The following is a 16,992-nucleotide window of genomic DNA, read 5'->3' on the forward strand; positions in this document are numbered from 1 at the left end:
AATTAGGCTTTAACACTTTAGAGCACTCGTGTGTGTGACAACAAACCCTTTCCCTCACGCCTGATTCCTTGGATCAGGGTCAGAAAGCGTTAATGTGTCTAGCTGAAAGACTGATATAAACCCACCAATAAATCATACACACGAATTGTAACTTATCTGTTCTATGACACTTTGTTCAAAGTTCATGGCTGCTCTCGGGAAAACAAACCATCAACAAGTACCAGTTAAAATGAGCTCTTTATTTAATGACAACTGTTAATGGCAAACACACTAGCATTTGGTCTCTGCTTTTATATTATTAAAAAAAATAATTTTGTAATAGGTGTATGAAGAGATTTTTCAACAGAACTAGAGGTTGTAGTTTTGATCCTACACATTTATTTTTTTAGGATAAATTCAATTTTCACTTAAGACATGACATCCGTGTTTATTTTTCACAGCCAGCAGTATTGAGATATATTGTGCTTGGTTTTTCATGTATAGATATAAATAAAATTCCAGAAAAAAAAGTATTATGTGAATACCAAGAAGCTGAAAGTATGCCCTATAGTAAGGAAACTGAGTTCCTTGGACATCATCAACATGAGTGAAAAGTGGTCAGAACTCCTAAGCAATATTTAAATGCAGTTGATATTTTTATGATCCAACATGTTTTCCAACAACTAATACCATAAAATAAATGTAAGAATGTTATCATATGATTTAAGTGCAAATATTAAATAAATTTAAGCACAGAAAAAAATTTTTTAAAATTATTTTAACAAAACTAGTTCATGATGATAAAAATACAGCTTAGTAGGACTGAATTTGGCAGAGCTAACATTTAAAACTGACAAATATTTTCAACTTATAATGGCAAAAAAGCACAATACATTATTTCCTAAGACTTATCAGTATAAAAGCGAATGCAAAATACAAATTTATTGCAACTATTAAAACTTCTACCTTTAAAAATATTTCTCTGTGAGAAAGCTCATCCCTGAAACACACACAAACATTTCCAGAACTGCATTCCCTAGTGGGTATAGTCACGGGGATATATACAAAACTAGAATAAACTTCTGCTATTAAGTTTGTGATAATCTCTCTCAAAACTGAAATTTTTTTTCTGTATTTTCAGTTACCTTTTTTTTTTTTTTTTTAACCAGTGTTATTTATATTTGGGTTTTTTCCATTGTGATTCCATTGTGAAATCTCCATTTACTCACAAGGCCAAGCAGAGGATATGTAGAACAGATTGCCTGCCAGGGCCAGAAGAGGGAGCTCAAATTAGTATTTTCACTTATTAGGATAAAGTAGCATGTACCTGTATAAAATTTAACAGAAAAGGTACTTTCATAACTTTTATAATTAATTAGACTCTTTGATGTATTATGCATTTAAACTAAAGTAACAGATTAGCCTGTCCAATCCACATCTGCAGTAACAGCTGTATAGGTAGCAATTAAGGCAAATGACCCTCCTAAATCTTTGAATTTCAGCAACTGAGCCTTCCACTCCCATCTCACTCAGATTCCAGCTGTCTCCATCACTCACTGTATGACCTACATGCACTCCTAAGAACTCTCCTTCCCTACCACAGCTGACACCTGAAAAAAACCCAAGTTGTCCTGCACTAAATGCCTTCAAACTCACCTCTTTTCCTTTGCCAGTCAGGCACATAGAGGTTTTTTGTCCGATGGGAAATAAAGCTTTGCAAGCTTCTCCCAGTTCTTGTTGTAAAGTCTCAGTACATACATACCATATGTACAGTCTCCAGTCCAAGAGACATCTTCAAGTATTTTTAAGGACAGATTGACTTACATCACTCTGTTTTCAAAGGAGAATAAGTTAGCTCAGGCTCTGCTTTTATCTCCTAAGCTGCACCCTCTGCCAGTTATTCTGTACCAATTCTTGCTGTGTCGCTTCACAGAATTAAACCATCACACCAAGTCACCAAATTTTGTATTTTCCTGTCCACTACCTTTAATACAACATAGGCTGCCGCAGCTGTGCATATGGACAAAGAATACAAAAGCACATCTCCTCAGTCTGTGTTGGATTAGACATGATGATTCTGCTGGATAAATAAGTTTGTATCAAACACTATACAGTTATTTATTTACACGCAATAAATAACAGATCCATTTACACTTAAGGTTTTCAGAAGTTTAGTGTAATAGTTGTTATGGACAGTAACAGACAAGCAGAACTGGGAGAATGGTACCACCAGAGAAATCTGGGATAAAGTATACAAGCAAGATCCCTTCAAGTAGCTCATAAGTGTGGAAATGGATTTACAAGTGTACAGAACACCACATGTAAAAAAATATTTATATGATGGCAAGAACAGAGCCTAGAGAAATGTGAGAGAAGAAGGGTATGTTTGAATTTTATGTAAAGGCAATGAAACCAACAGAAAGGGAAAAAAATTTAAAGGACATATTAAAATGTCAGTATTAACAAAACAAATCTTAACAAGTAAAACTCCGTGAACAAGATGAATTCAAAGGGCTCTACAAATAAAGAAAATAAGTTATAAAAGTCTAAGAGTAAAACATATATTTTCTTTGTCCTTTGACAACCTAATATTTAAATACATGATTATTCTCTCAGACCTTAAATAACAGTTCTGCAACTCTCTAAATATGATTTTCCGTTCTCAAAGAAATATCTGTGTAACAGTTCTGGAGATTAGAAACACATTGATTAAAAAACCAATTTTATTATAACAAGAAAATTAAAAATTAAGTTCAGCAAAATAACAAAACAGAATAAATAAATCAATAAACACAAGTATGCAGGTAGGCACAGAGAAAAATACTCAATGCAATGCTGAGCAGTGTGCCAAATAATAAATATTTATTTATTTATTAATCTCATGGCTTCTTTGATGGCACTGGGCTTTTCCCTCTCCGTTTAGCAGCTTTCTCCATTTTCAGCTGTAACAAGAAAAAACATCAACAGTGGTCAAAGAACTAATTTGCAAGTCAGCTAACAATGCAATATTAAATTGCTACATGCAGCCACAAATTTACTGGAGTGATACATGCAGTGAAGAGAGCTACAGAGCATTATTAGCCCAACCTAGCATTGCTTATGTTTCCACCATAGGACAAAGGAGCACTTTCATAGCTCTCCTGTTCCTCCCCAACTCAAACCAGGGCTGCCTTATTTCTGATAATGGCAATCTAGGTATTTACGTATCCCTCAAGGCCAGTGTGCCTCACAAATGTTCATGGGTTTGTCTTTGTGTCAGTGAAAGGTAAAGCAGCTTTATTACAGGTGTCTAACAGATACAGTTAGATGAAACAGCATGCACAAAGTCACAAAGGAATGGTGCAGAGATAGACGCTAAACCTCCATCTCGGTGTCTCCTCACTGACCCACAAGCTCACGACTTCCTCTCGTGAGATTTTTTCTACACAGTAGGCTCCTACAGCATGGTATGATTCAACAACACATATACATTTAACTCTGCCGTTTTGTAGTAAGACTATTAATCCAAACTAATATATCTGTTGTTCTCAAGTATTGTTATATTAGTGAATGAAATTATATTTAGAGTAATTACATAAAAAGAATGCATGGACTTTTGCATCTGATAGTAGATATCACACTGCTAACAAAAATGCAAGAAAAAAATAAATTAACATGCTTTTTCCCCCTCATAAAATAACGTCGAAAGGAAGTCAAGCCTCATTCCTCATCTGGATGTCCCTACAAATGAACTCACTGCTAAGCAATCCTGTTGGTCTACACAGGAGCTGATTTTAAAACATTTTTCCTTATTTGGAGGCTTGAAGTTTGTAGCTGAAATTCCTACTACCTTTTGCAAATACAATAAAATTGGGGAGGAGGAATTTGGATTTGATAGTAACATGTTTTCTATTAATTATTATAATACTTTTGACCATATTTTGTGATGATTTCCAAAATAAGGAAAACTATTTAACATTTCACAAAGCTAGAACAGCTTTCTCCTTAACAAACACCTTGTTGCAAGCACCAAGCATAACAGCTTTCGATTTTAAAAGTTCATTACACAACACCGCCTTACAAAAGAATTCATAAACAGTCAATACACACTTCAGCTGAGATGGCGGAGTTAAGGAGCTAATGTGGGGAAAGAATAGGTATTTAAGCATGTAAGCAATCTATACCACCAGGAATTTAAATTTAAGATAGTCACTGGGGTGGAAGAGACACCTCTAAGGGAGTGACACAGATCATCTAAGAAAGACAGACCAGATTTAGCCTAACTTATTCAGACATTCGTTAAAAACAAAAACACCATGAATTTTATAAATGACATAACAAACACACCGTCCTAAATGTCACAGGGGACTTTCTGTGAGTCTGCTCTGTTGTTTCTTTTTGTCACATAGTAAAATATTTTGGTTTTCTGTAATGGAGGGTTAATTCAATTAAAATCTGCCCAGTTAAGGTAAATGGCATCCCACATGACTGACCTCTGAAATCCTGTAATAGGTCTTAACTGTATTTAAAACATTATGTTAAGAAGCTAGTGCTTACAGGAACAAGAGAAGGAACTATAGAACACATTCATATGCTACTTAAATCACACATGTATCTTTTTTCGACATCCTCTTGTGAAAGTGTATTTAAATTAGGCAACAAATGTAGTAACTTGCCCGTTCTTGATAACGTTTTTCAAAGTAAGCCATGTCATCTTCTTCTGAAGGTTTTCCATAAGAAATTTGCCCTGTAGCACTTGAACTACCTGAAAAACAAAACAAAACAAAACAAACCCCCAAACAAACAAAAAAAACAACAACAAAAAATATAACTCTTTCATTAAGGATATTTGTTATTCCATTAGTTATGTTTTACATTTGGCAAAATACATGTTTAATGAGAACTCATCTTTACAGGCAAGTACAAAACACATCAGTTGGGATCAAACAGAAACCTCTTTAATCTAGGCTAGCAGCTATTATAAACTGTCTTGGAGAAGTTCAACAGTTATAGTAATTGCTAAATTTTTATACTAAACAAAGCACATAAAGTAGGCACAACTGATCTATAACTCCATCTAGAAAAGACTTTCTGGCAGAAGGCAGTTTCACAGGATTATGCTGAATATGTGAAACCCGTTCAGATGTGATGAGCTTCTAGTAGGAATTAAAAATTTTAAAAACTGACCCAATGAATACGTGACACCATTAATGAGGAAGATAACAAATCCTAGGAGAAAATCATTTAAGGTAAAAACTACATCATGAGCAAAAATAACAAGCATTAAGAAAACAGTTATTCTAAGCATTTCAAATACATGAATGTTGTACTAACTTTTCACATAACAAGGCTTCAATATTCAATGTTTAACTTTTATTTTAGCCCAAACCATACTTCAATTAATTAATAAAATAATTTAATTTTATATTATATTCTTTTTGTATAACAGTATTATCCTACTTATACATCACCTGCTCTCTGTGAGATGGTTTGAGTGGAACTAGAAGGCCCCTGAAATGCTTTTAGAAATGGATGATCCATGCTGGTAATGGGAGCTTCTAAAAGTTCAGCAGAAGGGGCACCTGTTAGAAAAAAAGTCAAATGGAAACAATAATTAACTTCATGAGATAGATTTCTGACATACATGACGGGGTCAAAACAAAGCTACAGATTCATATCTACAATTCTCAGTGCAGTCCTCATAAACTTGAGTTAACAAAAGCATTATAAGGCTGGCTTAGAAAGAAATGGAAAGCTTTGTTTCTTTAGTTACTATGGCAATACCATAGTTTCTAAACTTCTGACAAACCCAGGAAACCAGATCAGAATTTTAAAAAGAAACAATGAATATATGACAATTATAGATAAAACGGTATTTCAGGACAAAATGTGTCCATTATTAAATGGCACAAAACCACAGAATACCAGAAGTACCAAGACTAACATGTCTGTTTTATGAATTACCTCTGGTTTTTTAGGCTGAACAGCTATTAACCTTTGAGTTTGAAAACAAAAATGCTGTAAATATATAACCAAGAAATTCCTGGGCACATTTAGGCTAAAGGATTAACATAAATATAATGTGGAAGTATTAAGAGAAAAAGAGAAGCTACAGTTCTTTCTAAAAGATATGCTGCATTTCAACCAAAAGAAACTGGGCTGAACACCAGAACTGGTATTTAAAGAGTTAATTTATCAATTCACTACAGGAGGTTGGACAACATGGTCACAGTGATCTCGTCACACCAAAACACTGCTGGAAAAAAAAAATCTGTCTGCCTTCGTACTCCTATTGATCCAGTTTGCCTTCAAACTTTGAAAATCTATTTTGATTTAGTACTTTTCAAAACTACGTAGGCGGAGAACTAAAACTTCACCTCAGGTCAGCCACACTTACCTATTCCACTGTCATCGAGTCTCATGTAGCCTTCTGCTAGTGAACTGAAACCAGTCAGTCCTCCCATAGCAGCATAAGGAACATCCTGCCCCACAGGCTTTCCTTGGGCTAAGCGCTCCTCTTTGGTTTCCACAACCGTTTCATGAGCGTACGCTGGCTGACCACATGCACACGTAAAGCAACTATGAAAGCCTGAACACTTGGAACCTAATAAAAAGATAAAGGAGTGAGATGATAACGGAATTTATACCTCATTGCTGACAACATGATTTCCCTAAACTGATCCTTGTAAAAAAATAGAGTTCCTTCACTACAAAAGCATCCAGCTATATCAAAAAATCGTATAAACATAAAGGATGACTGTGGAGATTAGATCATAGAGCCCATCCAGTCACAAGGTCTCATTCAGTCAAGTTTCAAGTACCTCTGAGGATGGTGATTCCACCTCTCTGAGCAGCCTGGACCAATGCTGGATCAGACATTTCTTTTCTGATATCTAACTATATTTCCTATGTTGCAACTTGTGTCCATTGCCATTAACAACACTCCCCTCTATCCACTGACAAAGAACAAAAGGATAAGAAATTCTGACACTAGGTAAAGATGACAACCTGGCAGCATTTTGGCAGTATTGCCTTCAAAGTTGTACGGCACATGACAGTGTTGAATGGCCAAAAAAACTTCACATCACAATTTATTATATAAATCTCAATTTAAATGTCGTTTTAAATTAGCAAAAGTATCTCAGTAGTAAACAGAGGCTGTGGTAACAGCAAAATGGGTTCTACACAAAAGTACTGTTAGACTGACTTTCACAGGGGTTTTTAACCTTATATAGTCATAGGATGTAACTGAAATAGTTATACAAATGTCATGTGATATTCAGAAACGGACTGGAGTGAAGTGACCTATCTGCCCTAAACTCGGGGATAAAACTGTCATCAAAGCCCCACTGCAGCAACAATGTGATCAAGAAATTGAGGAACTGACTTTGCAAATATTTCATTATACAAATTAGTCTGCTTCCAACTCACAGTTCGTTTTGTAGAGCACCAAGAAAGATTTTTTTAAGTCTTGCATAATAGGCTCAAGGATCATATTCTTGAGAATGTTAAAGGCTTTTTCATATAACTTTGTGCACTCCTTGGTACCAGAGCTCTGTATTCTGTGTTTGGACACAGAATGCAGTGTATATGACACATAAAGTGCAACAGCAGTATTTTCAATTGTAATTTATCTATCACACTGGATTGATCAACACTGAACTAGACTAATGCCATTACATTAAAACAACATAAGTCCAAAACAGAAGCAAATCTTGGTACTTCTCTGTGACATCTGTGAATCTCTCAGAAGTGTCCAGTATTTTTGAGAAACACTAAAAAAAGTGCATAATATAAATTATTATTGAAAACACTGTGTTCTATGGATTCAGTCTGAATTGTCCAATTGCACATTTAAGATTCTCGCATTACTTAAAGTTTTGAAAGGCTGTCATATAAGTATTTTATGGTTTGTTCTGTGGGATATGATTCCCAAACAGTAAAAGCTGTTTACAGTTTTTTTCTGTACAAAATAGAGACATTTTATGAAAGAAATTTAACAACAAAACTCTAGCAAAAAAATCTTCGGCTTACATAATTTGAGGTTTCAAACTAGAACATCTTTGTGCATTATTTATTTTATGTGGTTAATAACTACTGCTGTTTCATAACATTAACCTCAAACAACTGAAGCAAAAAGCTTCCTCTTAATCCCTTCTCAAAGCTCTTCCTTGAAACTCCATTCCCATTTGCATTTCTGGACCCACAATCTCTATGCTCAGGGACTGCTTTGTTAGAGCACTAACAACAGTATTATTTGGGAACACAGCGCTACTTCCTAAGGAGTTGAGAAAAGGTTCATTAACATTATATTCAACTAGGCAACAGAGGAATGGAGATCAACCCTTCTCTCCCTCAAACTACAAAGTTCAGGTAGAAAAGTCATGTGTGTGCAGGTGGAAGTGACAAACTGCAAGTGCGGTGCTTTCACACTGCCTGACTTCAGGCATCTGTCTCCATAAGCACCTAACCGAACCATTTGGAAACTTACGCTCCTTCACAGGACTTGGGGAAACCAAGCTCCTTGTTCTAAACCCTCCTGCAAAAAGTGATGTCTTCCTTCCCGCTTCTCATCCTTCTTTGAGGATCACAATACACATCAGCGACAAGTACAGCTATACCTCATACCCAGGAACGAATACAGATCCCTAACTCGCTGTTCCTGATGAGTTCCCTAGCAAAAAATGCTGCAACCCATCCGTAACTTACAAGAGTTACATGGAAATCCAGGTGCTGCACTGTGCTGATCAGCAAAGTGTTTGCATCTACAACGGATGGGCTGTGTGCCATTCAGAGGGACATAGTGGTAGGACTGGCACGGACAACCTCTCACTCTACAAGGCACACAAATAGGACGCTCTTTCGGAAGTACTTCATAGTCCGTTTTGTGTTGTTTATACCTAAAATGGGTAAAAATAATAGCTTTCATAACTTTGTTAGTATTTATCAGGAAAGTAACTGAGAGGCTTATAATTTACTTCACAAATTTGGTTTTTAAGTATCCTTAATTATATTACTGTTGGTTTTTAATGAAATGCACAATATCAACTGCTTTTACAACTATTTATTACATAAATATCACAGATCTTTATGTTTCATTTTGACACCAGTATGAGAATCAATACAATCTACAATAACTCATGCCTTAAAGCTGAATTTATTGAAGACTGTAAATCCATTTTGGTCTCAAAAATTTATTGAGATTTAGACTTAAGAACAGTTCTTACTATCTAAAACCTTATTTTCTCAACCCTCAGGCCTTAAATTAAATTGCTTATATGGTACTGTAATGCATCTGGAAATACTTCACATTTTCCTTATTTTTAAAAATACAGTGCTATGAAAAAAGAAAAGCTACCTACCGGTGTGTACAAAAGCACAGCGTCTCTGGTCCCACAAGCTTACAGTCCATGCCAGTTGGTGATCTCCAGCTCACATACAACCTGTTCTGTAACCTAATGGGTAGTACTTTTCTTTTGTACTCCTCATATTCCTCAGGAGTAAAGAGTTTTCCTCCATCATCATCACCTACAATTCTGTAAACATGTTATAAAAAGAACCATAAGGATATGAAGACAATAAAAGTAGATTTCTCCAGATATTTTTCAAATAACATATAACAGTACTTTTGCTGTAAATGCAAAAGAAAATCTTGTGTTTCATAATACTGTTCTAGTGATATACATTTAACAGAACTATAACTGATCTTTAGAGAAATTTTGTGAATAATGCTCTTTTGAAAAAATTGCTCTGACAGACTGAAAAACAGTTTTGTAAGACAAAAGGAAAAAATAAAGGCAACTGCAAAGCACTCCTTTTCATATGGCAGAAAAAGCAATGAGTATCAAGGGTCATGTAACCAGCCAGCTCTGCCTCAGACTTCTTGAATGATCTCTGGTAAGTCACTTCACCCATTTACACCTAACTGTACTGCAGACTTGTTTGTATCAAGTGATCTAATCTAATTTCAGAGTAACTGCAAGAAGGAAAACAAAACTGCCATCAAAGTAACAAACAACACATCCAAGTTAGAAGACAACTTGCAAGAAGGCTATGATAGTTTCTGTAGCTGTATCCCACAACTCAGACAGGCCCACTTGCTTAAGCTATCACTATGTTCAAATTCAAGGTCATTGAATATCTGGCTCCACATTCTGCATTTATAGAAACAATTGATGACTGTAAGCAAAACCTGTAAAATACACTTAAGACTTAATTGCAACACTTACTTATGCTGGAAGTTAGTTTATTAATGTCTGTAAATATTTCAGTTATTATTTGTTGGGTGCGCTAAAACACACTGAATGTGTCAAATATTCTGTGGATTTGTGCATTGCCAGTACTGTACAGCACCAGAATAATGTGCCAACATATTGCTGAGATTTGCACATCAACCCTGCCAACGCCCACTGAATCACTCTATGTCTTATATAAGAAATACTACTGTGCCTTCCTCTCGTGTTTTACTGAAGGTTTTCCTAAGCTGAGATTGCATTTCAGCACAATGACTGTGTTCACGTTTATTTTTGCTCAGCCTTTCGAGAGGAGTGCTGACGAGATTAGCAAAGACACGCAAAGTAGTATGAGGGGTTTATAGAGTGCAAAACTAGAACTCATGATGCACGGAAGTCCGTGTTTTCTGAAAGAGCAATACAGCTGTCAGATTAGCACAGAATGGCTTGAGTGGAAGGGACATAAAAGATCACGTAGTTCCAACCTCCCTGCTATCCCATATGGCCTCTCACAGCACATCACACAGACACGCTGCCGGGAGGGCCTGGATGCGATGAACGACGCGTTCCTTCGCTGCTGATACAAGGTTTACGCTATGCCCGCACCAAGGCACACCACCCACGGCACCTCCGGCTGCGACACTGAACGGCGGGCGGTGGATGTGACCCAACGCAGCCGCCACAGAACCCGAAGCAGCGGATTCAGGAGGGCGGGAGGCGAGCGCGAGCATCTCTTCGGGAGGAATCCCGGGCCGCGGGCCGGACACGGGGGATGCGGCACCGCTGCCGCCGGCACCCGCCCCAGCGACCCCCACCGCGCCGCCCCTGTGCCCTCACCGCCGGTACTCCGCGTACTCTTCCAGGGCCTCCGGCTCCACCTGCAGCCGCTCCATGACCGGCCCAGCCGCCGTCAGGGCGCCGGGAGCGCCGGGCGCCGCCCGCGCACGGAGCGCGGCAGGCGGGAGGGCAGGCGGGAGGGCAGGACAGGCGGGAGGGCAGGCGGGAGGGCAGGCGGGAGGGCAGGGCAGGCGGGAGGGCAGGGCAGGCGGGAGGGCAAGCGGGAGGCAGGTGGGATGCAGGCGGGAGGGCAGGCGGGAGGGCAGGGCAGGCGGGAGGCAGGCCGAGGGGCAGGCGGGAGGGCAGGGCAGGCCGGGGGGCAGGCAGGAGGGCAGGGCAGGCGGGAGGCAGGCCAGGGGGCAGGCGGGAGGGCAGGGCAGGCGGGTCGCCCGCAGCACGCACCGCACCGGTTGCTGAGAAACGTGCGTGGAAGTGCGGGGTGTGCGCCGCCTACACGGGCACGGCGAGCCCGCTTGCGCAACGGAGGGAGCTAGGCGGTAACCCCCAAAAGGCTCACCGGTCATCAAGACTTTACACTGTTTATACACTTCAACAAGGGCATCAGCACGCATTGGTTACAAGTTACATAACTTGTCTATTAACACTCAAAACCCTATTTGCTAATTACATCTCTCGCTTCTCATGAGAATTAGTCTGCAGGTGCAGTTCTCTCCATTTCAATCTGGGGTCTGTTTTGAGTAGGTGGTCACGATCGCCCACTGGCAGAATTACCTTTCCTGGAATTACTGCTCAGTTCTGCTGACTTCACTACTGGTGGCTCTTGTCCAGACGACCCATTCATCTTGGGATTGTCTTCTCTTTTCCTTAAAACAAAAGATTCACCAAACATACAACATTCACAATGCAATTGCTTAATCATAACTGTCTAGCTACAGCTACTGATTAACAAACAAACAAACAAACAAAAAATTGCAAAGTTTGATTCAAATCTTGAGCAGTTCAAATCTTGAGGGGTTTGATATCAAGGACAGGCTATATATATACATGGTGCACACAGCCCCCAGGAATGGCAGTCATCCCCCACACCTCTCCGGATGGACACCCTCCCTGAGTGGCAGTGCCGGGGCACAGGTACATGCATATCCACAGATGTGTGTGTGCAGATCCGTGCACCTGAGGTGCCTCAGAAAGGCATCTACAATCACGGGTGCCACCAGCCATGCAGCACATTGTGTCCATGCAAGCCCTCACGGCACCTGCTCTGCACTCGCGTTGTCCTCAGCTGCTGCTGCTATTTAGACCACCACATTCCTGGTGAGCAGGTGACAGGTATTTTGGGTTGGTCACTGATTCCCCGTCACTCTTCCATTATAAAATAAATATATGTTCCATTGCAAAATGTGTATTTTTTTCATAGTTCAAGACAACAGGAGGCTAATTTTGGGAAACTCTGCTAACCAAAGATGGTTTTTAGATCTAGGCAACTTCCAATTCCCACTTCCTCTCCATGTGGCACAAGCAATGCCACCACATTGGAGCAACTCCTCTGATGTGTTTGAGGGCTGTAGTGAATACACCACAGACTGCTCTTTCAGGTACTGCTCTATCCGTGTAAATTACTGCTTCGCCTTGCTACAAACACCCTGGCCACAAAGTGACCAAATATATGAGGAAAAGATGTAATATGTTTTCTTTATCTGAGCTTTATTGGTATTTAAATTGTGGTCTGCCTGCTAGCACGAGCCGCAAACCCTCAGACTGTCAAATTGAGACCCACAAGAAGAGGCTTTTTCCATTCCATACAATGACACTTGCCTGGCAATAAAAAGGTAGAGCAATTCAGGGAAGTCTCCAGATTGTTTTGAACTGGACGAGCCACAAGCAATGAAGCAGAAGGTGAAGAGGAATGTCACCAGGACGATGGCAGTGTTTTGCCAAAACATCCCCCAGAGAGAGATGAAACAACAGGGACACTCTCGGGTGTCCAGCAGTATCCAAATAAGGTGACAGGGCATATGGTCTGGGCATTTGTCCTGTGGCTATGCCACATGTATAAGAAATTTCAGCAGAGGAGACAGCACTGCAAAGCAACACACACTTTCTGTCACACTGCGATCTGAGCACTTTTAAAGGCAGAAATTATATGGGAGCAAGTCCTCACTGCAGTCAATGTATCTTCAAGTAAGCTAATAGAGGAAAATAAAATCCCACCAAAAAAAATCAGGATTATTTCTCCAGGGAAAATTCCTCCTCTGACCATAACTTTGAGAAAGAAACAAATGGGGGAAAGGGGACCTTGAAGGCAGGACAAGAAGCTCTGCAGACAGGGAGTTTTAACATAAAAAGTAACACACTGCTGCACAGGACCTGCACAAAACTGAAGATCTTTGAGATACCTTATCTGTATGCACATTTTGCTGGTGCCAAAGATCCCAGCATTGCCAATAAAGGGGGGAAGGGGTGGAAAGAGCTCTGGCAAGCTTGGTTCACACAGAATGAGCAGAGCTCCTATGGCATGGGTTGATGTGCCTCATCTGTGCAAGATCTTTGTTAAAAACAGTGCTCTGAAATATAGTTTGGGTTTGGAGAGCAGAGCCAGGTTTCTGAGTAAGGCAGCTTCCAGTGAGGGCTCCAAATGTTAGTCTGTATTGCACTTTAGCATCAGATTACCTGTGAACAGTCAGTGAGAACTTATCCAGAGCAGGAAATAAGTCATTTTTTGGTGAGGCATCTGTCCTGTGAACTACCTCCTTTCACAGAAATTGAAGATTTATTTCTGGATTTGATCACAGCAAGTTTTTTATGCAATACAGACAGTGTTCAGCTTATTAGCATCCAGGTCTTACTACCTACCTACCATTTGAGAGACCCCACTCAAGATCTGCTTGAATCAAATATCTGGATCCATAGACTTACTTGGGAACAGGTATGAAAGGTGAAAGACTTTGTCATTGAGAAATGGAGTTCTTTGCTAATAAAGGTATTTCAAACACTCACTGTTTTACTGTCATAGCATGAGTATAGGAGTACATTTTGGACTCAGAAAAGCCTCTCCCATCTCTCATCTCTTCTAAGAGATTGTTAATAGACATCCAAAATACAATTCATTAAAGACTGAGTCAAACCAGATTTTTCATGCTAAACTACCAAATAATTTTGAGTAGCAAGGAAGAAAAAAAAAAAGGCTTTCTGCTCCCATGAAGAAGCCATGACACAAGGTAAGTAAAAAGAACAGGAATCCAGATGGCATGTTTTACCTCCTGTGGTTGTGATGTAGCATATGGATGCTGCTGGCCCAAGATCTCTGAACACATCAAAGTGGGTTGAACATATGGACACTTACTTATAGTACAGTTCTGTGAGACCTAAGGTACTGCCTACACAGCAAAGGCAACAGCTTAATGCTGCATGGGGTGTTGACAGTCTCTCTCAACACCCTCTGTTAACAATAAAATGTGTGACCCTTTAAATTTTTTGAAATCCTTACAAGTTTGACAAGTGCTTAAAAATATTCTCAGTGAAATACCTATGCAAATTGAAGATAGCCACTTTATTAATGCAAGAATAAATAATTTAGAAAAAAACTGTTTTAATATTTTGGACCTCAAGTCATTATTTTGAAGTAGTAGTAAGTCATTCTGTTTCTATGGATCTGGTCAATGACTATCTAATCAACTCTTCTGGAAATGAGAATTAAAGTGGCAAAAAGAATAACATAAACAATTTCCATTAAATTGTTCCCTCCATCCATATTTGTAACCAATATTCTGATATACTTGAAGGCAAATCAAAGCTGTACTTACTTTTATAAACTTCTAACCATGACCATACGTTATGCTAAAATAAAAATTAGGTTTTGTATTATTAATCCTAATTTACAGTATTTAAAAATGACAGCATGTTTCTCTTCAGTTTCACTATGAGAAAAACAGAACATGATTAGACATCTACAGACAGAATAAGTTGATGAATGTCACAGGGAATATGGAAGCTCATGTACAAGTACAGGCCAATTAATAATGAAAGGTTTTTGCTGGAGGTATTGACAAACATAGTTGGGAAATTTGTAGTAATTAAGATCACTTAGAGATAAGATAATTCAGCAGCATGTGATGCCATCAGTGTTTAAGAGAGGTGATTCTATGAACATAACGTTTTTTTTTAACTTGGTCTTAATTTTAATAACCTAAATGATTATTTTCAAACAGATACAAATGCCTATGTGCATCATTCCTGACAAACTGAGGTTAGTGAAGTACCAATTCAGTAAACATCTTTTCCACATGAAAAATATAAAAAAAGCCTAATTCACTTATTTAGCTACTCTAAAGGGAAGTCTCCCATTTCACTCTTGCCTTTGAAGGCAGCACACTATCAGATACGTTAAATTGAACCCCACAGATAGCAGACTGCTTTGTTTTGTAAAGTACGAACTCATGAAAGGGCATCAGGTAAGGAGGGTAATCTTTGGATTAATTGTTAAAGATATCAAATGAGACTCTACATCACCTTTAAAAATACTACACCAATTAAGTAAGAATGTTCAAGACATTTAGTTTATTCAATGAATTTGAGTGTTTTTAGGAGTTAAAAGGATTTTAAGAAAACACGATAAACTGTAATGTTAAATTTTATGTAATCATTTTTCTAAATAAACTTCTTGTTCCCAAATAATTGTTAGACAATGCTTGGACATCCTAATTATGTTACAGTTTATATGGTGAAATTCCAAAATTATTTATTTAGATGAAGAAAGCAACAAAAAGAACTGTCTGTTTAGACAGCAATCAATATATACTCTTTTCTTTCCATTTTTCTTCATTAGAACTTTTGTTTGGGAGTGGATCTTGAACATTTTTTGCTACCTATGTTAAGCAATAATTCACAGGCACAGAAGTACTGACAATTACCTGGTGAAATCAGCTGATAAACACTCAGGAGGCAAATTACAGCTGGGAAAATTTAAAATCATAATTTACCGAAAGATTTCAAGGCCAAAACACTTCCCCGTCCCTTCAAATCAGCAGTTCTTTATATAAGGTGTTATATGTCCCCTGCCCTCCAAAGAAAAGGGGGAAAAAAAACCCCACCAAACCCAATCCAGCCTAAGAACCAACCAGCTTTAAGAAGATTCCGTATTACAAAAAATTGAAGCAGGTCACTTTGGTGGGGATTGTGATGTTGTCTGAAATGGGAAATGCACAGCTGCATCATTAAAACTGCAGCACAGCAGAAACACTACTTAAATATTTCTCAGGAAAAACAAATTACATACATTTGGCAACACAACCAAATCCTGTGAAACTATCAAGAATTTTGGACCTGGGGTACGTTGTAGGCTTTCTCTTGCTTCTTTTTCACCCAAGCCCTCAGGTTCTCTACACAACCTCCTGTCACTACAAGGCTGCCACACCTCTCACATGTCCTACAAAGGAGGCTGCAGGCCAGAACATGCAGATGTATTCTTGCTACTGTTGTTAATAGGAAAGGCAGTCGAGACCTGCCCCCTTTATCCCTTCCTTGCCTTTCTTTTCCTGGTTTTCCTATTCTGAAAAGTGTTGTCATCTGAGCAAAAAAAGGATAAAGCTCAGCTTCTGTCCTCTGCACTGCTGGAGCACAGAAGCCATGGAAGTGTGCTAGGTAGCTGGTGAAGGGAGAACTCAAGTCAGAGGCATGGCATGGCTGATACAGCACACAACAAGACTAGGCACAAAAAGAGGGGCGAGATATATCATGGACAGTGATGTAATGCTGTATCAACCCCTAATAATGCTGGTTTCAGGCAAAACGAGAAGTAGGATGCTACTAGACCATTTTTAACTCGCTCCTTGGCAAACAGTTCTTTCAACTATATTCACGAATGGAACTTCTGTGCCATAGAACAGAGGTAGTTCACAGTTTTCTCTATGTATTTGTCAAGTACAAGCTAATTCCCATGAGCCATTGTGCTACTGAAACCTGAAAAAAAATCAACTATTTGCTAATGGCACCATAAATTACCATG

General features: G+C 38.8%; 1 protein-coding gene across 1 annotated transcript; it reads right to left on the reverse strand.

Moving 5' to 3' along the window:
* Nucleotides 1–1,932: 1,932 nt before the first annotated feature.
* On the reverse strand, nt 1,933–11,190 carry FAM221A (family with sequence similarity 221 member A). Its single transcript, XM_050329580.1, has 7 exons — nt 11,028–11,190; nt 9,321–9,494; nt 8,668–8,858; nt 6,356–6,562; nt 5,430–5,540; nt 4,635–4,723; nt 1,933–2,921 (listed from the first exon to the last, which is right to left on the reverse strand). Exons 1-7 carry the CDS (start codon nt 11,081–11,083, stop codon nt 2,859–2,861), a joined length of 891 nt encoding a protein of 296 aa, XP_050185537.1. The 5' UTR covers nt 11,084–11,190; the 3' UTR covers nt 1,933–2,858.
* Between the last annotated feature and the right edge of the window lie 5,802 nt (nt 11,191–16,992).

The sequence above is a fragment of the Myiozetetes cayanensis genome, unplaced genomic scaffold, assembly GCF_022539395.1.
Source record: "Myiozetetes cayanensis isolate MyiCay16 unplaced genomic scaffold, myiCay2020 scf1, whole genome shotgun sequence".
In the NCBI taxonomy this organism is placed as follows: domain Eukaryota; kingdom Metazoa; phylum Chordata; class Aves; order Passeriformes; family Tyrannidae; genus Myiozetetes; species Myiozetetes cayanensis.